This window comes from Ovis aries, chromosome 13, assembly GCF_016772045.2.
Source record: "Ovis aries strain OAR_USU_Benz2616 breed Rambouillet chromosome 13, ARS-UI_Ramb_v3.0, whole genome shotgun sequence".
NCBI classification, from domain to species: Eukaryota; Metazoa; Chordata; class Mammalia; order Artiodactyla; family Bovidae; genus Ovis; species Ovis aries.
The window spans coordinates 67,317,515-67,340,031 of NC_056066.1; the positions used below are offsets into that span (position 1 = coordinate 67,317,515).

Genomic DNA, 22,517 nt, shown 5'->3' on the forward strand with positions numbered 1-22,517 from the left:
TTTTTCGAGGAACTGGTCCGTCTCTTTATTTTTCAGGGAAGCTTTTATACTTTAAGTTGTACATAGAGATAAATGTAAGAAGCAGAGTCACGCAGGGTCAGCCACTCTGACCCTTATCTAAAGACAGAGTGTTCTTTGCATATGTTTGTTCTTACAAGGGTCTTACATTTGTTTACAATATCTTCTGTTCTGGAGACCGATTAACATTTTATGGCTCCATCTTTGTTTCTATCAATAAAGGTTAGTTAATCAGAAAACTTGTTTTCCCTTAAGATGCTTTTTTCTGAAATCTGCTTAGTCTTAAGAAAGTGATAAAGTTACATTTGTACATAGCAAGGATACAACGATTTATAACAAAGAAAGAGGAGTATAGGGATTTATAACAAAGAGAAAATTCATTAACTCAAAAGTCTAATATTGCTAACATCAAAACGACTGTATTTCTTTTTCTACATTCCAATTAAATTGATTAATACACTTCCAGGTGCCTGAGGATATAGAGACCTGGCAGCAATCATTAACTCAGCAATGAAACCCTTCACCAACATGATTTTTATCTTTAGAAAAGCCCTATGCTAACTAAGGCTTTCAAAATACTCCAAACTCTCTGTGCTGTTTATGGTTGAGAAGTTATAAACAGTCGTGTGTAGTAGCAAGAGTGTGGGTAAACCTGTCACACAAGCTAGACTGCCAGCAGACAGGTTTGAGCTGAGACACTCCTTTTATATGCAGGAGACTATTAACTGGAGCTGTAAGTTAATTTTCCAGAGAAAGGTGGTCGGGGATAGCCCCTGTTAATGTCAGAAGAGTGTAGTATAGCAGACAGTAAACAGACAGATTTTGGTTTGGGGTAGATGCTCGGGCAGAGGACCCCTTGAGACCTGATCCGCCTTGCCCTGTCAGGCTCTTCCGCATGACTTGTCATGGGTGAGGACGGGGAGTCCCTGGAGTCCTGATCCTGCCTTGCCTGCCAGGCTCTCCCGCATGACCTTGCCATGGGTGGGATCTCCCGTGTTGGCTCCCAGTATCTCCCCTTTTTTATTTAAGACAGCCAGATGCAATTCAGTCGTGAGCTTCTGGGTGCTCTGCCGGAGAATTCTGGCGGGATAATAGGGCAAGCATAGCAACAAACACGTTCTCGGGGGAGTCTGAAGTTCCCTGCACAGAAGCTACTCCCTGTGCCTGGTGACAGAGCATCTTAATCTGTCCCCAGGTAGGTATGGAGGCTTGTTGAGTTGCCCGAGCAGGGCATCCTGGTGGTCTCCTGCGGGGTAAAGGACTAGAAGGGGCAGTGTCTCTTATATGGAGTTGTGTCATCTGTCTGGTGGATGGGTCCTCTTCTTGCTCATCCGGGCTCTCTGGTGTCAGTCGTCTCAAGAACAGTGGGACGTCCCATATTGGCAGAGGAAGTGGATGTAGAGGAGGCCCCTTCCTTTTTTGTGGTCGAGGCAAAGAGGGAACCAGGTGCCTGGGGGGCTGTGACATGGTGAATCAGTCTGTCCGGGATCCAAATTGGAGAATCTGCGTCCTGTGGAAAAATACAAGCATATCCTCAGCTGCTGGTTAACAGTGGATCAAGATGCCTCCATTGTCCAGAGAGGAGGTCCTTACATTTTACCAATGGCTTTGCATTCTGTTGTTCCGCACACCAATGACGAAGCATTGCAGTGGTTCCAGACGAATCAGGATTTAGGCTATTTATTACAAAGAGAGCATGTTGCAAGATTGGATGGGGAGAACTATATTTATATTCCCCTTCCTGTAATTTTTGAATTTGTATTTTTAATGTCTGATGTGCTCTCTCCACTATGGCTTGTCCCTGTGGATTACAGGGGATGCCTGTGTTATGTTTTATTTAAAATCTTATGCAAAATTCTTGAAATAACTTAGAAATGTAAGCAGGGGCATTATCGGTTTTCAAAGGTTTTGGCAGGCCTAAGTATGAAAAACAAATAAAGAGATGTTGCACTACATCCCTATACACCTCTCCAGTGTGAGCAGTGGCAACAATAACATGAGAAAAAGTATCTATAGTTACATGAACAAAAGGCAATTTTCCAAATGAGGAGACCTGAGTTACATCCATCTGCTAGAGTGCATTAGGTCTGAGATCGCGAGGGTTAACTCCCATAGGCAAACTACTTATAGTAGTAGGACAATGTGAACAGGAACGAACAATGTCTCGAGCAGACTCTCGAGGAATCTGAAACTGATATCTTAATGCAATAGTATTTTGATGATGAAGTGAGTGAGAGGCTTGGGTGCCAGGGTCCAGCCCCTGTGGATCCAGGGTAATTCGAAGTGGAGATGGAGTCAGCAATCAGATAAGATTGTTTATTTAGAGATATAAAGAGAGATTAGGAAAGAATAGTGTAGTGGGGAAAATAGAGGAGGAAAGAGGCTGTATTCCTTGGTTTACATAAAAAGCCAATAAAGCCCCAAGACAAGGGACTTTCACTGTCTACGAAAGGCCACAGGCGCCCACTTGAATATCAGAGGGTGCCCCGCCCTGGGCTCCCTCTCGTGTGGATCTTAGAAGCCTGGGCAAATAAGTATACACGGTGAGCCTCTATGCTCCAGACGGGAATCAGCCTGAAAAGGAGGAGAGAAAGAAAAGAAGACACAGGGGGAGTCAGTCTCTCCAGGAACTGGTCCATCTCTTTATTACTCAGGAAACCTTTTATACTTTGAGTTGTACATAGAGATAAACGTAAAAAAGCAAACTCATACAGGGTCAGTAGCTCTGACCCAGGCTTTCTTTCTGCATATCCATTTGTATACACAGGTCTTAGGTGATTTACATCATCTTCTGGCCAAGAGGCCTATTAGCATTTATGGCCCTTTTCTGATAAGGGTCCAGCAACCAGAAAACTTATTTGCCTTAAAAATGTTGTTCTTGCTAAAGTCTGGTGCTACTCTCAGAAAGCACTAATTAAGGTTACATTCTTACATAGCAAGGACACAACAATTTATAACAAGAGGAGTACAGTGATTTATAACAAAGAGAAAGTTCATTAACTCAGAAGTCTAGTGTTGCCAACATCAAAACTACTATATTCCTTTTTCTATATCCCAATTACATTGATAAATATCCTCCAGGTGCCTAAAAGATAAAGGATATAGAGGCCTGACGGCAGTCATTGACTTAACAATGAAACCCATCACCAATATAATTCTTAGCTCTTTAGAAAAGGCTCTATATCTTTAAGATGTTTTAAGCTTCGTGCCTCTCACAGTTGGGGGGGGCTGTAAACAATCACAAGTTGTAAAAGTCTGGATAAACCTGTCAGGCAAGTTAGAGAGCCATCAGAGGGATCTGAGCTGAGACAATCCTTTTATATGCAGGAGACTGTTAACTGCAGCTCTAAGTTAACTCTTTCTAGAGAAAGGTGGTGGGGATAGCCCCCCGTTATGTCAGAAGAGTAGATGGAAAGCATAGCGCAATAAAGCAGGCACTCTGGAGGCTGTGGAGGTAGATGCTCAGGAAAATCCAGGGGGGACCCTTGAGACCTGATCCCGCCTTTGCGTTTGCCAGGCCCCCTTCCTCATGACCTTTGCCACGGGTGGGATTCCCCATGCTGGCTCTGGGCAATCAGGCTTCTTTAAAAGCAGAGGCCACTGTAACCCTAGTTAGTGAATCTGCCAAATCATTTAAGGCATTTAAAGGTCCAAGCAGTCCAGAATGAGCTCGAATGTGGCCAATAAAAAATGCTTGGTTTTGTTTCCAGATTTGTTTCTGCAATTTAGTTAGCAAGTAAAAGATAGTAAATTTGTTCTTGGGCAGAACCGCAGTCTCAATATGTGGAAACTGCTTGACCACACACTGAGAGTCAGAGTAAAAGTTAAATTCCTGCTCTGCAAACATAACAAAAGCCTCTATAACAGCTGTGAGTTCAGCTCTTTGAGCTGAAGTTTCCTGTGTTTGTAAAACCTTATGCTGATTCCTTATAACTATAGAATCTCTGCCATTAGCTGACCCATCAGTAAAAGCTGTCTGAGCTCCTGGAATACGGAACTGTTTGCATCTAACAGGGAAAATAACTGGGTGTCTAGATATAAAATTTAACAAAACATACGAAGGTAAATGATGCAGAATTTGACCAAAATAGTTTCCTATGGCAATTTGCCAATTTTCACCAAACATTAAAAGAGCATCAAGCTGTTCTTTGTTATATGGAATTACAATTTCTGATGGCTCTTTACCAAATAATTCAGTGCTCCACTTTCTTTCCTTTAATAACAACGTAGCAATCAACCCTGGATAAGAAGCCACTACTTTTTGAGCTGGAGCAGGAAGACGGACCCACTCCAGGGGGCCGTTTTGCCACAAAATTCCCATAGGTGCAGTGGGGGTAGCCAGGCAAAGGAGTTGCCAGGCAGCTGTTAACTCAATCCTTTTTACATAATTAGAGATACCAAGGGAACATTTCATGCAAAGATGGGCTTGATAAAGGACAGAAATGGTATGGACCTAACAGAAGCAGAAGATATTAAGAAGAGGTGGCAAGAATACACAGAAGAACTGTACAAAAAAGATCTTCACGACCCAGATAATAATGATGATGTGATCACTCATCTAGAGCCAGACACCCTGGAATGTGAAGTCAAGTGGGCCTTAGAAAGCATCACTACTTCGTCCGTCTAGTCAAGGCTATGGTTTTTCCTGTGGTTATGTATGGATGTGAGAGTTGGACTGTGAAGAAGGCTGAGCACCGAAGAATTGATGCTTTTGAACTGTGGTGTTGGAGAAGACTCTTGAGAGTCCCTTGGACTGCAAGGAGATCCAACCAGTCCATTCTGAAGATCAACCCTGGGATTTCTTTGAAAGGAATGATGCTAGAGCTGAAACTCCAGTACTTTGGCCACCTCATGCGAGGAGTTGACTCATCGGAAAAGACCCTGATGCTGGAAGGGATTGGGGGCAGGAGGAGAAGGGGAAGACAGAGGATGAGATGGCTGGATGCCATCACGGACTCGATGGACGTGAGTCTGAGTGAACTCTGGGAGATGGTGATGAACAGGGAGGCCTGGCGTGCTTGGATTCATGGACTCGCAGAGAGTCGGACACAACTGAGCGACTGAACTGAACTGAACTGAATGAACAAAGCTAGTGGAGGTGATGGAATTCCAGTTGAGCTGTTTCAAATCCTGAAAGATGGTGCTGTGAAAGTGCTGCACACAATATGCCAGCAAATTTGGAAAACTCAGCAGTGGCCACAGGACTGGAAAAGGTCAGTTTTCATTCCATTCCCGAAGAAAGGCAATGCCAAAGAATCCTCAAACTACCACACAATTGCACTCATCTCACATGCTAGTAAAGTAATGCTCAAAATTCTTCGAGCCAGGCTTCAGCAATACGTGAACCATGAACTCTCTGATGTTCAAGTTGGTTTTAGAAAAGGCAGAGAAACCAGAGATCAAATTGCCAACATCTGCAGGATCATGGAACAAGCAAGAGAGTTCCAGAAAAACATCTATTTCTGCTTTATTGACTATGCCAAAGCCTTTGACTGTGGGGATCACAATAAACTGTGGAAAATTCTTCAAGAGATGGGAATACCAGACCACCTGACCTGCCTCTTGAGAAACCTGTATGCAGGTCAGGAAGCAACAGTTAGAACTGGACATGGAACAACAGACTGGTTCCAAATAGGAAAAGGAGTATGTCAAGGCTGTATATTGTCACTCTGCTTATTTAACTTCTATGCAGAGTACATCATGAGAAACGCTGGACCGGAAGAAACACAAGCTGGAATCAAGATTGCCGGGAGAAATATCAATAACCTCAGATATGCAGATGACACAACCCTTATGGCAGAAAGTGAAGAGGAGCCTCTTGATGAAAGTGAAAGTGGAGAATGAAAAGTTGGCTTAAAGCGCAACATTTAGAAAACGAAGATCATGGCATCTGGTCCCATCACTTCATGGGAAATAGATGGGAAACAGGGGAAACAGTGTCAGACTTTATTTTGGGGGCTCCAAATTCACTGCAGATGGTGACTGCAGCCATGAAATTAAAAGACGCTTATTCATTGGAAGAAAAGTTATGAGCAACCTAGATAGCATATTAAAAAGCAGAGACATTACTTTGTCATCAGAGGTCCGTCTAGTCAAGGCTATGGTTTTTCCTGTGGTCATGTATGGATGTGAGAGGTGGACTGTGAAGAAGGCTGAGCGCCGAAGAATTGATGCTTTTGAACTGTGGTGTTGGAGAAGTCTCTTGAGAGTCCCTTGGACTGCAAGGAGATCCAACCAGTCCATTCTGAAGGAGATCAACCCTGGGATTTCTTTGGAAGGAATGATGCTAAAGCTGAAACTCCAGTACTTTGGCCACCTCATGCGAAGAGTTGACTCATTGGAAAAAGACCCTGATGCTGGGAGGGATTGAAGGCAGGAGGAGAAGGGGACGACAGAGGATGAGATGGCTGGATGGCATCACGGACTCGATGGACATGAGTCTGAGTGAACTCTGGGAGTTGGTGATGGACAGGGAGGCCTGGCGTGCTGCGATTCATGGGGTCACAGAGTTGGACACGACTGAGCGACTGAACTGAACATAACTATCAGATAAAGACTTTTCTACTTTGCCTAGGGTCTCCAGAGCTTCAATAGTTAATTGCGGTTTTGAAGTTGGATCAGGATCCCCGCAAAATGTTAAAAAGAGGCTTTAGCTCAGCAGTGTTAGTTTAAGATAAGGCCTTATCCAATTAATATCACCTAAAAGATTTTGATAATCATTCAGAGAAACAAGGTGATCTTAATTCCAGTGGGGAATGAGTCACTGTTTCTGAATTTGTAACAGTTATGGGTGGGTTGGTTTGAATTTTTTCCAGGGCAATTTTCAAGCCTCTAGCTGACAGCGGCTGAGTGAAATCTTGGAGAACGGTTTGTAATGAGCTATTGAAATGAATGAACTATTGAAATGTCATCCACATAATGAATCATATATACCTGTGCATATTTAGCTCTGCTGCTGCTACTGCTGCTAAGCCGCTTCAGTTGTGTCCGACTCTGTGCAATGCCAGGGTCCAGCCCCGGTGGGTCCACGGTAATTTGCAGGGGAGACGGAGTAGGCGTCCTAGGAAAAAACTTATTTAATTACAGATATAGAGAGAGATTAGAAACGGATAGTGTAGTAGGAAATATTAGTGGAGAAAAAGAGGCTGAATAACTTGGTTTATATGGAATACCAATCACCACCTACATAGGCCACAGGCATCTTTCCGTTCTCCCAAAGGAGAGGAGGCACTGAGGCCTCCCCGGTCTGATCTTAGAAGCCCAGGCAAAATTAGCAGGCTTGGTGAGTACCCACATTCCAGATGGGAATTCAGCCAGAAAAACGGGGAGTGAGAAAGAAACGATACGGGGGAATCAGTCTTTCCAGAAACTGATCCGATTTCTTTTTCAGGTTTGCTTATGTACTTTTTGTTATACATAGGGATGAATACAGAGTCACACGGGGGTCAGCAGACCTGACCCTTGTCACAATCAGGTGCTTCATATAAAATTATACAAAAGTCTTATGGGTTTTACATCATCTTCTGGCCATGAAGCCTGGTGACATTTCCCTTTCTGATAATGGTCAGTCAATAGAAAACTGATTTTTTCCAGGGGTGATTTTTTCTTAAACCAAGCACCACCCTCCAAATAAAGTTGCATTCCTATAGGGTGAGGGTGTAGTGGATTACAATCAAGAAAGGAATTTACTTAGCTTAAGGTTTAACATGATTAAAGGTTAATACTTATTTCTCCTATATGCTAGTTATATTCAGTATAAGGGCAAGGAATATGGAGATTTAGCAGCAAATATTGGCTCAACAAATGAAAACCCTTCACCAGTGTTCCCCTTAAGATCTATTTACTCTTAAGATAGTGATAAAGTTACATTTTACATAGCAAGGACACAGTGATTTATAACAAAGTACAGTGATCTATAACAAAAGAAAAAATTAATTAACTCAAAAAGTCTAGTATTGTTAACCTCAAAAACTACTATATTTCCTTTTCTATATTTCAAATACATTGATTAATATACTCCCAGGTGCCTAAGGATATGGAGGCCTGGTGGCAATCATTGACTCAACAATGAGAAAAGCCCTATGCTAATTAAGACTTTCAAAATACTCCAAACTCTGTGCTGTTTATGGTTGAGAGGTTGTCACACAAGCTAGTCTGTCAGCATAGAGGTTTGACCTGAGACACCCTTGTCACACCCAGGGCAGGGAATTAGCAGCAATTATTGGCACAACGAATGAAAAACCCTTCACCAATATAATTCCTAACCAACCCACTATACTATATTAATAATCTTATAACTTCTCAAAACAGCCTGTATTTAGAAAGTTTTAAAGCATCTCATGCCTCTCACGGTTGGGAGGCTGTAAACAATCACATGTGGCCGGATTAACCTGATCAGGCAGACTAGAGAAACTTCAGAGGAGTTTGTAAGTTGAAACACTCTTGTCACGCCCAGGAATTTTTATTAACTGGAGCTGCAAGTTAGCTCCTTCTCTGAGAGAACTGGTGATGGAGGAGAGCCCCCCGTAAAGTCAGAGGTATAGGTGAGAGCATAAAACAGACTCTGGTTTTGGGGGTAGATGTGTGGGAACAGGGGGTCTCCTGAGGCTCGATCCTGCCGAAGCCTCCTTCCTCATGACCTTTGCCATGGGAGGAGTTCCTCACGCTGGCTCCCAGCAGTGCAACCCCATAGACAGCAGCCCACCAGGCTCCCCCATCCCTGGGATTCTCCAGGCAAGAACACTGGAGTGGGTTGCCATTTCCTTCTCCAATGCATAAAAGTGAAAAGTGAAAGTGAAGTCGCTCAGTCATGTCAGACTCTTAGCGACCCCATGGACTGCAGCCTACCAGGGATTCCTCCATCTGTGGGATTTGCCAGGCAAGAGTACTGGAGTGGGTTGCCATTGCCTTCTCCGATAATTTCTTCTAAAGCAGCATTAACAAATTTTTGACATAGGGTAGGGCTATTTTTCATTCCCTGAGGCAACACTTTTCATTGAAACCTTAAATAAGGCTGTTTAAAATTATCTGATGGCAGACTGAAGGCAAATCGCTTTTTATTCAGCACTTAAGTGAATGGTAAAAAAGCAGTCTTGTAAATCAATTACATAATATCCCTCTGGAACGGCTACTGGGGAAGGGAGCCCAGGCTGTAAGGCCCCCATGTCTTCCATGGTGGCATTAATAGCTCTCAAATCTTGTAAAAGTCGCCATTTACCAGATTTTTTCTTTATGACAAAAATAGGAGTGTTCCAGGGACTATTGGATGGTTCAGTATGTCCCAATTCTAAAATTAACGTTTTAGCTGCCAGTAATTTTTCTTTAGGCAGAGGCCATTGTTCCACCCACACTGGGTCTTGAGATTTTCATGTAATGGGGTCAGCAGCAAAAAGAATGGCCTCCATTATACATTTGGATATCTGCCAGGGTCCAGCCCCGGTGGATCCAGGGAATTCGAAGCGGGGATGGAGTCGGCGAGGAAAAATTTATTTATTTAGAAATATAAAGAGAGATTAGGAAAAAATAGTGTAGTAGGAAAATTAGTGGAGAAAAGAGGCTGAATAACTTGGTTTACTTGGAAAACCAATACAGTTCCAAGACAAGAAACTTGCACCATCTACGTAGGCCACCGGCACCCACTTTAATAGTGGAGGGTGCCCCACCTTGGGCTCCCTCTCGCGTGGGTCTTAGAAGCAGGGCAAATAAGTAGACTCGGTGAGCCTCCACACTCCAGATGGGAATTCAGCCAGAAAAACGAGCAAGGAACGACATGGGGGAGTCAAGCATCGCTGCCAGGCCCACAAATTTATTTTCAAAAGCAGCTTATATACCCCAAGTTGTATACAGAGAAATAATGGAATATGCAGAGTTATGCAGGGGCAGCAGTCCTGACCCTTATTGAGACCAGACTTTCTTTTTGCATACCTTCCTGCCGCGGCCAGCACAAGCAAGAGTCGCACCTGCACAGGGAGAGAACGGAGCGTCCCCGCTAAGAAAAATAAGAGAGACAAAAGATGGGGTTGAGAGGATCAGACCAAAATGGCTGATGCCTTTCTTTATTGTGCAGCAGTATATATAGGATAGTGTACGTGACTTGTGACATTGTTTTTAATCTCAAGATACAATCACCAGTTGTGTACAGAAAATCACCAGACCCTTACCTATTGTGTACAGAACATAATTCTCTTTCCTATGACATGTTGCAGGAACTAGACATCCTGGAGTCTTAAGGGCTATAAAAATTCTTCAGGGGGGCGGGACAGGGAGCTTAGGAACATGCCTAAGGCTCTGCATAACCTGCTGAGCAGCTCCCAAGACTTACCCTTCACGGGCAGTCCCCCGCACCTTCCCATATACAAAAGGTCTCAGGTCTTTTGGCCAAGAGACCTGTTAACATTTTTATGGCTCTGTTCCTAGATAAATGTCTATCAACCAGAAAACTCTTTTTCCCTTTTAGTGTTTTTTTTCTTTAATCTGCATCACCCTCAAAGTACTAAATGAAGTTACATCCTTGTAGAACAAAGGTACAATGGGTTATAACAAAGAAAGTACTTAACTCAAAGATCTAATGTTGCTAATACCAGGGCTACTACCTGTTTTTTCTACCTATCAACTATACCAATCAATAAAAGATATAAAAATTTGGCAGCAAGTATTGGCTCAACAAATGAAACCCTTAATCAATCCTATTCTAAGTGATTTTGACTCCTCGGAAGCCCCTACATTCCTAGGATGTTTTAAGCTTCCTGTGCCTCTCGCAGTTGGGAGGCCGCAAACAATCACAGGCACAGCTATAAGAGTCCAGCAAGCAGGCTAGAAAGCCATCAGAGGGGTTTTGGATTGAAACACTCTTATTATGCCCAGGAGATCTATTGTCTAAAAGCTCTAAATTAACTTTTTCCAGAAAAAGGTGGTGAGGGGACAGCCCCGTTAATGTCAGAAGAGTAGGTAGAAACCATAACACAGTAAAGCAGGCAGACTCTGGTTTTTGGGGGTACGCTGGGGTCCAGCCCCGGTGAATCCAGGATAATTCGAAACAGGGATGGAGTCGGCGTCTGGGAAAGGACTACTTAATTAGAAATATAAGATTAGGAAAGAATAGTATAGTAGGAAAATTAGTGCAGAAAAGAGGCTGAATAAATTGTTTTACGCGGAAAGCTAATAAAACCTCGAGACAAGAAGTTTGCACCATCTACGTAGGCCACCGGTGCCTGCTCGAATAGCAGAGGGTGCCCCGCCCTGGTCTCCCTCTCATGTGGGTCTTAGAAGCTAGGGCAAGTAAGTAGACCTGGTGAGCCTCCACGCTCCAGATGGGAATTCAGCCTGAAAAGGAGAGGGAGGGAGAGGGAGAAGGAGAGAGAAAGTTGACACGGGGGAAACCAGTCTTTCCAGAAACTGGCCCATCCTTTATTGTTCAGGCAAGCTTTTTATACTTTTGGTTGCACACAGAGATCAATGGATAATACAAAATTATGCAGCGTCAGCAGCTATAGAGACCAGGCTTTCTCTCTGCATACCTAGCTGTATACACAAGTCTTACCTGATTTACATCATCTTCTGGCCAGAAGGCCAATTAGCATTTTACGGCCCTTTTTTGATAAGGGTCTGTCGACCAGAAAACTTATTTGCCTTAATAGTGTTGTTCTTTTCCAAAATCTGGTGCCACTCTCAGAAAGCACTAAATTAAGTTAACATTCTTACATAGCAAGGACACAACAATTTATAACAAGGAAAGAGAAGTACAGTGATTTATAACAAAGAGAAAATTCACTAACTCAAAAGTCTAGTATTGCTAACACCAAAACTACTATATTCCTATTTCTGCATCCCTATTACATTGATTAATACCCTCCCAGGTGCCTAAAAGATAAAGGATATGGCGGCCTGGCAGCAGTCATTGACTCAACAGTGAAACCCATCACCAATATAATTTTTTGCTTTTTAGAAAAGGCTCTATATCTTTAAGATGTTTTAAGCTGCATGCCTCTCGCGGTTGAGGGGCTGTAAACAATCACAAGTTGTGAAAGTCTCTGTCAGGCAAGTTAGAGAGCCATCGAGGGATTTGAGCTGAGACACTCCTTTCATATGCAGGAGACCAGTTGGAGCTCTAAGTTAACTTTTTCCAGAGAAAGGTGGTCAGGGATAGCCCCCTGTAATGTCAGAAGAGTATAGCATAGCAGACAGTAAACAGACAGATTTTGGTTTCAGGGTAGATGCTCAGGCAGAGGACCCCTTGAGACCTGACTCGCCTTGCCATCAGGTCTCTCCACATGACCTTGTCATGGGTGGGATCTCCTGTGCTGGCTCTGGGCAGGGGTAGATGCTCGGGAACAGGGGGTCTCCTGAGGCTCGATCCCGCCTTTGCCGAGCCTCCCGCCTCATGACTTTTGCCACAGGCGGAGTTCCTCACGCTGGCTCCCGGCATCTCCCTTTTATTTCTTGAAACAGCCAGATGCAGCTCAGTCACGAGCTTCTGAATTCTCTGCCAAAGAATCTTGACAATACAAGGAAAAATGATTATGAGGAGCAAGATTAGAGCACCCACAGCAACATAACTAAAAACAGTAGAAAGAATAATCTTTCCAGAAATGAAGTTAGAGAATGTATGGAAAAAGTCACTGGCTTCTCCTGCAGCAGTAAAATCTAATCAGGAGTGTTCCATGGTCTGTATCTGATTATGAAGCTTCCCTAAATCTAAACTAATATCTGAGCTATTCCAAACACCTAAAATGATTTTTCAACATATTGGGCACTTGCACTTGTTGAGTCAACGATATTGCTGCCACAGTAACAGTAATAGTAAGAGTAATAGTAACAGTAACAGAAGTAATTGCTCTTACTAATGCTGAATTCTCTAAGATTAAGGAGGATCAACTCCAGTACTTTGGCCACCTCATGCGAAGAGTTGACTCACTGGAAAAGACTCTGATGCTGGGAAAGATTGGGGGCAGGAGGAGAAGGGGACGGACGACAGAGGATAAGATGGCTGGATGGCATCACGGACTCCATGAACGTGAGTCTGAGTGAACTCCAGGAGATGGTGATGGACAGGGAGGCCTGGCATGCTGCAATTCATAGGGTCGCAAAGAGTCGGACACGACTGAGCGACTGAACTGAACTGAAGGAGGATCACGGTCTTTTATGTAAAGCCATGACCTCTGCTCAGTGGGTGGTTCTTCTGGGATCTCTGCTGCCAGTTGTCTTAGAGTCTGCTGGACTTTTCAGGTGGGCGGCGGAGGCAGGGGCAGAGGAGCGTCCTTTCTCCTTTTTGTGGTTGCAGCAGTGGAGGAACCAGGTGTCTGAGGGACTGCGACATGGCGAATCAGTCTGTCCGGGATCCAAATTGGCGACTCAGCACCCTGGGGAAAAATACAAGCATACCCTCTCCCACAAGTTAGCAGTATAGCTGGCCCTTTCGACTCTCCTGTAAGGAGATCTTTTCACTTAACCAGAGGCCAAGTCGTAGCCCCTTTCAAAGGCTGAATAGAAAAATTTTCAGAAAAATTACTGGATGTGTTTTCAAAAAATGCAATGGGGGACTTAAGGGCAAATGAAACAAAATTTGACCCCTGAAATCTATCAGGGCAACTTGCCAATCATCACTATTTTGTAAGACTTGCAGTTGATCCTTACTGAATGGAATTAGTGTATTTGTTACTTCTTTTCCAAAAAGTTCCACACTTTTTTTTAAAATAATATAATTAATTGTGCCACCAAGCTGGGATAAAACTATTTTTCTTGGGGTCACTGGTAGATGGAACCAATGGGCCTTCTTGTCACAAGCATCCTGTAGGTGTATGTTTCGTGGCAAGTAATTTAATCTCACTTTTTGGTAATATTAATTAATTAATTAATAGGTCTATGAACACAGGTCTATGAATGTCTGAGTTCTTGTTTTCACTTATTTTTCCTCTATACTCCACAGGTAGAACTGCCATCATACTGCAATTCTGTGTCTGATTTTTTTGAGGCATCAGCACACTGTTTTCCATAACTAGTCACCATTTTTACCCAGCACTGTTAATCTGAAGTATCAGTTTACCACCAGTTTGAGACCATAATCTTATGAAAGATCATGACATTTACGTATGTCAGTTCACTTCCCTAGTAGCTTAAACAGTAAAGCATCTGTTTGCAATGCAGGAGACCCAGGTTTGATCTCTGGGTTGGGAAGATCCCCTGGAGAAGGAAATGGCAGTCCAGTATTCTTGCCTGTATTCTTGCCTGGAAAATCCCATGGACTTGGAGCCTGGTAGGCTACCATCCATGGGGTCGCAAAGAGTCGGATACAACTGAGCGACTTCACACAATCCTAATTAACTGCTCATTTAAAGCCTCATCCACTTTAACAAGAGCTGACTCTGTCTCACTAGTCAACTTTCCCTTAGAACTGGGATTAGGATCGCTTTTTTTCTTTTTAAGCTATCAAACAGATGCTTTAAATCTGCAGTAGTCAGTTTTAAATATGGGCGTATCTAATTAATATCTCCTAATAATTTCTGGAAATCATTTAAAGTTAGTAAACAATCTCTCCGCAGCTTCAAAGGGGCATTATCAGTTTTCAAAACTTTTGGCAGACCTAAATATAAGAAGCAAGTAAAGTGGTGTTGCACAATATCTTTATAAGCTTCTCCAGTTATCCTTCCGTAACCTAAATCAGGTCTATAGCTCTTTAGATGACAAGCAACCATCTAATCTTTGCTTGAATACCTCCAGCAACAGGGAACTCACTACTCCCAAAGGTTCTAAACTCTCCCTCACCTTTTCTTCTGCAGCGTTCCCACTCCACATACCACTTTCTCTAATCCCACCAACTCATTTTCAGTAGTATGTGTTGGCCAGGAGCTGGCCAGTCTTTCCCAGCAATGCAAAAGATATCTGTGTCTAACAGCCCTGACATTTTTATTTTTTTGAATTAAAAGATCTTTCAAAGGCCTAGAAGCAGTAATTTCCTGCACCCAAAAAGCTAGATCACTAGATCCAAATCCTCTGGGGCCTCTACCTTGAGAAGTCAAGGTTTTTCTTGTCTGTTAAGGTAAAAGCAAAAGCTGTGTTATTCTTTGACCTTTATTAATTTGCACAGTTTTAGCAGGCAGCGAGATAAAAACTTTAATTTCCTTAGTATAATCAGAATCTACTACACCAGGCACCACCGAAATTCCTTGAAAAGAAAGCGAGTTACACCTTAGCACAAGTCCAAAATGTCCTCAGGCAGGGGTCTAGCCGCTCCCATTGGAATCTGAGTAACTGGCACGTCAGGGGTTAATATTGTTGCTGTGGTAGAACTGAGGTCTAGTCCTGAGCTACCTGGGGTTGATTGGCACAGCTTGTTGTCTCTGTTTAGCAGGACATTGCTGACAAAAATGTTCTATTTGGCCATAAGATAAACATTTCTATTTGTAGAATCCTTTTTATTATGATTATTTTTCTTTCTTTTTCTGTTTTTCTCTTTGCCACAGGCGGAGTTCCTCACACTGGCTCCTGGCAGACACTCCAATTGAGAACGTAGCTGTCGAGGGGTCAGGCAAATTGGCTCAATTATTCCTGTCTGTTGTTTACCCAATCCTTTTGATGGATCATAGCCCATATGGAGCATTTGGGAGGTCACTTTATCATCATGGTTAAAAAAGTAGTACTCCCGTTTGAGACAGCACGTCCCTCCCCCATAAGGTAAAGGGGAACGAAGGAACTACATAGGGTTGGAAAGTTCCACAGGTATCCTCAAACTGCCAATCTAATATTTTTGCACTCTTGACTACTGCGGGGGCTCTCCCTAACCCCACCAACTCATTTTCAGTAGTATGCGTGGGCCAGGAGCTGGGCCAGTTTTTCCCAGCGATGCAAGAGATGCTCCTGTATCTAACAGACCCAAAATAGACTTGCCACTGACCAGGATATTTTTCATGGGGCGTTTCTGAGTAATTTCTGTTATCCAAAAGGCCATATCACTGGACCCAAATTCTTTTTCCTGCCTTTCCCTTTGAGTAGCGGTGTGTCCCATAGCAGTGTAGCAGGGCAAAGTAAAAGTTGAGCTATTCTTTGTCCCTGCCAAATTTGAATAGTTTTAGTTGGGGGTGAAATCATTATCTGAATTTCTCCTGTATAATCTGAGTCAATCACTCCAGGGATAATTGTCAAACCTTGCATAGCTAAGGAGCTTCTGCCTAATATAATTCCTACCAAGCCTGTCGGTAATGGACCTTTAACCCCTGTAGGGATTTTTATAGTGGGACTATCTGGCGTTAATATTGTTGAGGTGGCAGAACTGAGGTCCAGTCCTGCGCTGCCTGGGGTTGCTCTGATGAGTTCTGTGATGGGACAAAGGGTATGAATGGGTTCAGCGTTGTTGCCCCAATCATTGTCAGGGCCTGAGGCTGGCCCCTCAACCTGTTTCCCAACTGCTGGTCAGGAACTAGCAAGGTTCCATTTTTATGGAATCTTGATCTACAATCCTTTGCCCAGTGATACCCCTTCTGACAACGAGGGCAAAGAACCTTAGGAAGATTAGGAGCCGCAGCCAGGGAGGCAGGATTTGGCATAGAAGAACCAGCTGCTTTTTGGGGGCAAGCACGGACAAAGTGTCCCTCCTGTCCGCAAGAGTAGCAGGCCTTGGATAAACTAGTATTCTGGCCTGGATTACTGGAACGACTCTTTGACAGGTTATTCCTGCTTGCAAAAAAGGATTGTACTTCCTGTTGATAACAATTTCCCTTTATGGCTGCAGCTATGGCAATGGCCTGTATCACTGCTGGTCCTATGTCTGCACACTGTCTGATATAATCTTCTATTTGTCCAGATTCTTTTATAGGACATAGAACGGCCTGGCAGGTAGAGTTAGCATTTTCAAATGCCAGGTGTTTTATCAGTATTTCAGCTGCCTCAGAATTGGAAATTACTCTGTAAACGGCCTCTGTAAGTCGTGATATAAAGTCCTCATATAGCTCTTCTGGTTTTTGTCTAATGTTTAAAAAAGAGGTTGATTCCTTCCCTTGAGGCAAATGTCGCCAAGCCCCGAGGCTGCAGGCAGTTACCTGATCTAGAGTTCTTCTGTCTAATCCCATCTGTTCTCTTAGTGTTCCAAATTCATGAGTCCCTGTCAACATACTTTTTACAATATATCTTGGGCCATATTTTTGGTTAGCATCAGCCTGTTTTTGGGCAAGATCTTCATATTCAGCTCTCCAAAGTACATATTGCCCTCTAGACAGACAAGCTTTAGCAACTGTCTTCCAGTCATGGGGTGTCATCCATCTGGCTGCTAAGGCCTCTAATACTGTTATAGTGTACGGGGCTGTAGCCCCATACACGGCACAAGCCTGTTTGAGTTCTTTAATCATTTTCATTGGAAGGGGTTCCCAGTAGGGGGTTTCTCCCCTATCGCTAAAACAAGCCTCAAGGTGGGGATCAAATTCATCCTCAGGGCTAGAGAGAACCCTTCTCCAGGGAACTGCTAGCGGAGGCCCCTCATCCCTATGAGGAGGGGGAGGCATGGGGGAACGAAGGCGTCCCATGTTTTTCTTCTCCTGTTCTAGAGATCCTGTAACTGTCTGATGTTTAAATCTTACTGATGGTCTAGTTGGGGATATTTCTCTTAGGCTCTTAGGAGTATCTTTAGCTAAAAAAGACGAATCCTCATCAGAATGATATTGAACTGCCACTTCTTTTGAATCTTCCTCATCTTGAGGTGAAAGCTGATCTTTCTTTTCATCTCTATTCTCAGCATGACTATCGGCGTTCATGGCAGACAGCATGTTTAACTGTCGATAGTCAGGCTTGGACTCTTCCTCCTCACTTCCCTCTTTAACATGTACCTTTTCAGATTCGTGAGCTGGATCTAAAGTATCTCTAATCACATTCCATAAGGAAAAAGTATCAGTAGGTACTTTTTCCGGACCATGCTGAGTGTAATAAGTTTTTAGCTGTTTCCCTACCTTCTCCCAAGTATCTAAGTTAACAGTGCCCTCTTCTGGAAACCAAGGACACTGCTCTTGTACAAAAGTAAAAAAACATCGAACATTAGTTTTCTTAACCTTAATTCCTCTTTTGTTTAACAGTTGCAAAATTACTCCTATAAAAAGCTGTCCTTCTTTAGATTCACTGCTACCCATGTCAGAAATTTTATAGAAAAAGATTTCAGATTTCAGTACAGATTTCTTGTTTTATATTGTAAGAATCAACACTTCAGGTTTCTTTCAACCTATCAACCAGGTTTCTTTTCAACCCAAAACTTCCCACCCCTCTTTCCCTACCTATCTTATGCAGGGGGGTCCGTAGCACCCTGAGTGGGGGCCTAGCTGTTCGAAAACTGCACACTGGGGGAGACCTACCTTCGGATAGCCTGTTCCAGGTGCCACTTACCAGAGTCTAGCCCCAGTTACAGCGTCAGCGACCTAAAAATATTTATTTAGAGATATAAAGAGAGATAGGACTTCCCTGGTGGCTCAGACGGTAAAGCGTCTGTCTACAATGTGGGAGACCTGGGTTCGATCGCTGGGTCAGGAAGATCCCCTGGGGAAGGAAATGGCAATCCACTCCAGTGCTATTGCCTGGAAAATCCCATGGACAGAGGAGCCTGGTAGGGTACAGTCCATGGGGTCACAAAGAGTTGGACACGACTGAGCGACATCACTTTCATAGAAAGAGATAAAGAAGGAATATAGCAGTTAAGAAAATATAAGAGAGAAAGAGGCTGATATTCCTTTTTTACGCAGAAAGCCAATAAAGTTCCAGACAAGGAACTTGCACTGTTCACCTAGGCCGCAGGCGCCCTCCCAGTCTCCCGAAGGAGTGAAGACACAGAGCGCCTCCCCATTCAGGTCTTAGAAGCCCAGGCAAATAAGTGAACACGGCGAGCCCCTGCGCACCAAGGAAGCAGCCTGAAAAGGAGAGTAAGAGAAAGATAAAGCAAGAACGACACGGGGGGAAACCAGTTTTTCGAGGAACTGGTCCGTCTCTTTATTTTTCAGGGAAGCTTTTATACTTTAAGTTGTACATAGAGATAAATGTAAGAAGCAGAGTCACGCAGGGTCAGCCACTCTGACCCTTATCTAAAGACAGAGTGTTCTTTGCATATCTTTGTTCTTACAAGCCTTTGTTTCTACTGATAAAGGTTAATCAGAAAACTTGTTTTCCCTTAAGATGTTTTTTCTGAAATCTGCTTAGTCTTAAGACAGTGATAAAGTTACATTCTTACATAGCAAGGATAAAACAACTTATAACAGAGAAAGAGGAGTACTGCTGCTGCTGCTAAGTCACTTCAGTCATGTCCGACTCTGTGCGACCCCATAGACAGAAGCCCACCAGGCTCCCCCGTCCCTGGGATTCTCCAGGCAAGAACACTGGAGTGGGTTGCCATTTCCTTCTCCAATGCATGAAAGTGAAAAGTGAAACGGAAGTTGCTCAGTCACGCCCGACTCCTAGCAACCCCATGGACTGCAGCCTACCAGGCTCCTCTGTCCATGGGATTTTCCAGGCAAGAGTACTGGAGTGGGGTGCCATTGCCTTCTCCTTATAACAAAGAGAAAATTCATTAACTCAAAAGTCTAATATTGCTAACATCAAAACGACTGTATTTCTTTTTCTACATTCCAATTACATTAATACACTTCCAGGTGCCTGAGGATATGGAGGCCTGGTGGCAATCATTAACTCAGCAATGAAACCCTTCACCAACATGATTTTTATCTTTAGAAAAGCCCTATGCTAACTAAGACTTTCAAAATACTCCAAACTCTCTGTGCTGTTTATGGTTGAGAAGTTATAATCAATGTGCATAGTAGCAAGAGTGTGGGTAAACCTGTCACACAAGCTAGACTGCCAGCAGAGCTGAGACACTCCTTTTATATGCAGGAGACTATTAACTGGAGCTGTAAGTTAATTTTCCAGAGGAAGGTGGTCGGGGATAGCCCCTGTTAATGTCAGAAGAGTGTAGTATAGCAGACAGTAAACAGACAGATTTTGGTTTGGGGTAGATGCTCGGGCAGAGGACCCCTTGAGACCTGATCCGCCTTGCCCTGTCAGGCTCTTCCGCATGACTTGTCATGGGTGAGGACGGGGAGTCCCTGGAGTCCTGATCCTGCCTTGCCTGCCAGGCTCTCCCATATGACCTTGTCATGGGTGGGATCTCCCGTGTTGGCTCCCAGCATCTCCCCTTTTTTATTTAAGACAGCCAGATGCAATTCAGTCGTGAGCTTCTGGGTGCTCTGCCGGAGAATTCTGGCGGGATAATAGGGCAAGCATAGCAACAAACACGTTCTCGGGGGAGTCTGAAGATCCCTGGACAGAAGCTATTCCCTGTGCCTGGTGACACAGCATCTTATTCTGTCCCCAGGTAGGTATGGAGGCTTGTTGAGTTGCCCGAGCAGGGCATCCTGGTGGTCTCCTGCGGGGTAAAGGACTAGAAGGGGCAATGTCTCTTACACAGAGTCGTGTCATCTGTCTGGTGGGGCAACTGTGATCAACCTGCTGCACATCCACCTCATTAAAAACAACATGTTCAGGTCAGGGTTTGCGGAGCAGCCTGTGGCTGACTGGCAGTGACCAGAATGGACTGGGAGGGCCAACAGCTATAGGGATAGGGCCGTGGGGCCACCATCTAGTATAAGGGATTAAGTACATATATATCCTCAACAACACTGTGCTCTGTCCAGTCTATTACTAGAAAATCACCCCCAGCAGGATTAAAGGCAGGTAATAGTAAGCCTACCTTGTGCTAGAGAAACAACACACCCAGGAAAGAAGGAAAGGAGGCTGACCCAGCAGGCTGGCTTGCCGGAGGGCATGGTGCCCTGACCCTCCGCAATGGGAGGAGTCCGATCTCCTTGCAACAGATAGGGTATCTCTACCTCTTTGGTTTCCCCCCCCTTTTATGACCAGCTGCTATAGTCAGGTCAGAAGAGGCACTGCTCTCAAGATCACAGCATAACGGGCACAACCAGCCAAGCAAGTTTCCCAGGTGGGGTTAGTGCTGGGTGGTAGGCTGAGGATGTGGGAAGCGGTGCAGGGAGGAAGCAGAGAAAGCTTCCAGGAGGGGAGCCCTCCCCCACCAGCCCAAAGACCCAAGGCAGGTGCCTACTCCGGAAGAGGGGAGCTCAGTGAGCACACGGCACTGGGTGCCAGGAAGCAACACAAATCAGGGGAAAGACAGACATGTACGAAAGCACCAGGGTTTGCAAGGGACAGGATGGACCCTCCAAACACGGGGAAAGGCTTTCGGCAATTCCTCTCCCTGCACTATCAATGACCAGGGCACAGGCAGCCCACGATCACTTTCGAATGCAGGGGCCGAGAAGGGCAGTGAGGGAGCTGAGCAGAGACGCCACTGCCAGCACCCTGAGAAGCAGCCTGGACGAGGAGCAGACCACCAGAAGGAGCACTGACCAGACTCACAGTCTAAGACGGCAGATCTACCCAGTCCCTGCCAAGAGCCGAAGGGAAGACTGACGGCAGAAACGCGGAGAGACCCTGGGTTCCGAAGGAGTGAGTGTACACACCACCAGGGTTGAACACCATACAGAGCTCTTGCTCAGGCTCACAGAAGAGCCCTCGGCTGGTCACTGGGTGTGAACCTCCATCCTCTCAACATCACTGCAGCCTCCACCCAGGGCTCTCAGCAGCAGAAAGGGGCCGGGCCTCCAACTGCACCCTCACTCCCCACACCTCTGGCCTCCCAGCCTGCACAGAACTGGGAGGATGAGCAGGACAGAATGAGCAGGACACCACTTACCTGGGTCTCAGTCTTGGCTCTCCCCGAGGACACCTCTCACCCAAAGCAGCCACGTGACACTCCTGCAGGGGACAAGAGGCCAGCAGGTGATCAGCCAACCGGACAGGAAACCATCATGCTCAGCAGCAGGAAAACCCGGGGTGTGAATGCTGGGGAAGCCGGGTCTGAGGCTCCCAACACCCTCAGTGCACATTGGGCTTGGCCACTGTCACAACAACTAAAGGGCGGTCCGGTTTGGAAGGGACAAGCAAGGATCACCTGAATTATGAGGAAAATTCTTGCAACTTTTCCTCGGCCCGTATTACCAACAACTAGGACACAGGCAGCCTGCAATCACTACAAATCCAGTGGCAAACAAGGTCTTAGGGCTGCTGAGACCAGGGACCAGAGTCACAAGACCACTGCAGTAGCAGAACCCACCCACATTCTTTCCCAAAGCCTCACGGAAACCAGCACTGAGCCAGGCAGAGGGCAGTCAACTGACATCAGCTGCCAGGAAGTGTCTAAATAAGCAGTAGGAGGGGGGAGGTGTGTGACAGCTCCAGAGTTCAGAAGGGACAGGAGTGAACCCTCCAAACACGGGGAAAATGCTTTCAGCAGTTCCTTTCCCTGCACTATCAATGACCAAGGCACAGGCAGCCCACGATCACTTTCGAATGCAGGGGCAGAGAAGGGCAGATGGGGAATCAGGCAGAGGAGCCCAGGTTAGAAGCTGGTTCTCCACCCAGGCAGGGAAAAGCTGCCCAGCCAGGGCCAGGACCCCAGGCACTAGCCT

General features: G+C 44.9%; 1 protein-coding gene and 2 non-coding genes across 4 annotated transcripts in view; all 3 read right to left on the minus strand.

Moving 5' to 3' along the window:
* LOC105616742 (endogenous retrovirus group K member 5 Gag polyprotein) overlaps window positions 1-22,517 on the minus strand; it is a 23,754-nt gene continuing 1,237 nt past the window's right edge. Inside the window, exons 1-4 of one of the 2 annotated variants that reach the window (XR_009596118.1) lie at window positions 22,001-22,512; window positions 21,743-21,804; window positions 6,952-18,407; window positions 1-1,528 (exon numbers count right to left, since the gene is read on the minus strand). Coding sequence is in view for 1 of the 2 variants with exons in the window: in XM_060397799.1 (XP_060253782.1) it covers window positions 16,260-18,125 (1,866 nt within the window). In the remaining variant the exon portion in view is untranslated. Of the gene's footprint in view, window positions 1,529-6,951; window positions 18,564-19,518; window positions 21,805-22,000; window positions 22,513-22,517 lie in introns of those variants that run through there. The other variant, XM_060397799.1, reaches the window with a different exon arrangement.
* On the minus strand, window positions 21,167-21,299 carry LOC114117713 (small nucleolar RNA SNORA71). The gene has a single exon (XR_003591368.1). It is a non-coding gene; the product is annotated as a small nucleolar RNA SNORA71 (small nucleolar RNA).
* On the minus strand, window positions 22,272-22,406 carry LOC114117714 (small nucleolar RNA SNORA71). Its single transcript, XR_003591369.1, has one exon. It is a non-coding gene; the product is annotated as a small nucleolar RNA SNORA71 (small nucleolar RNA).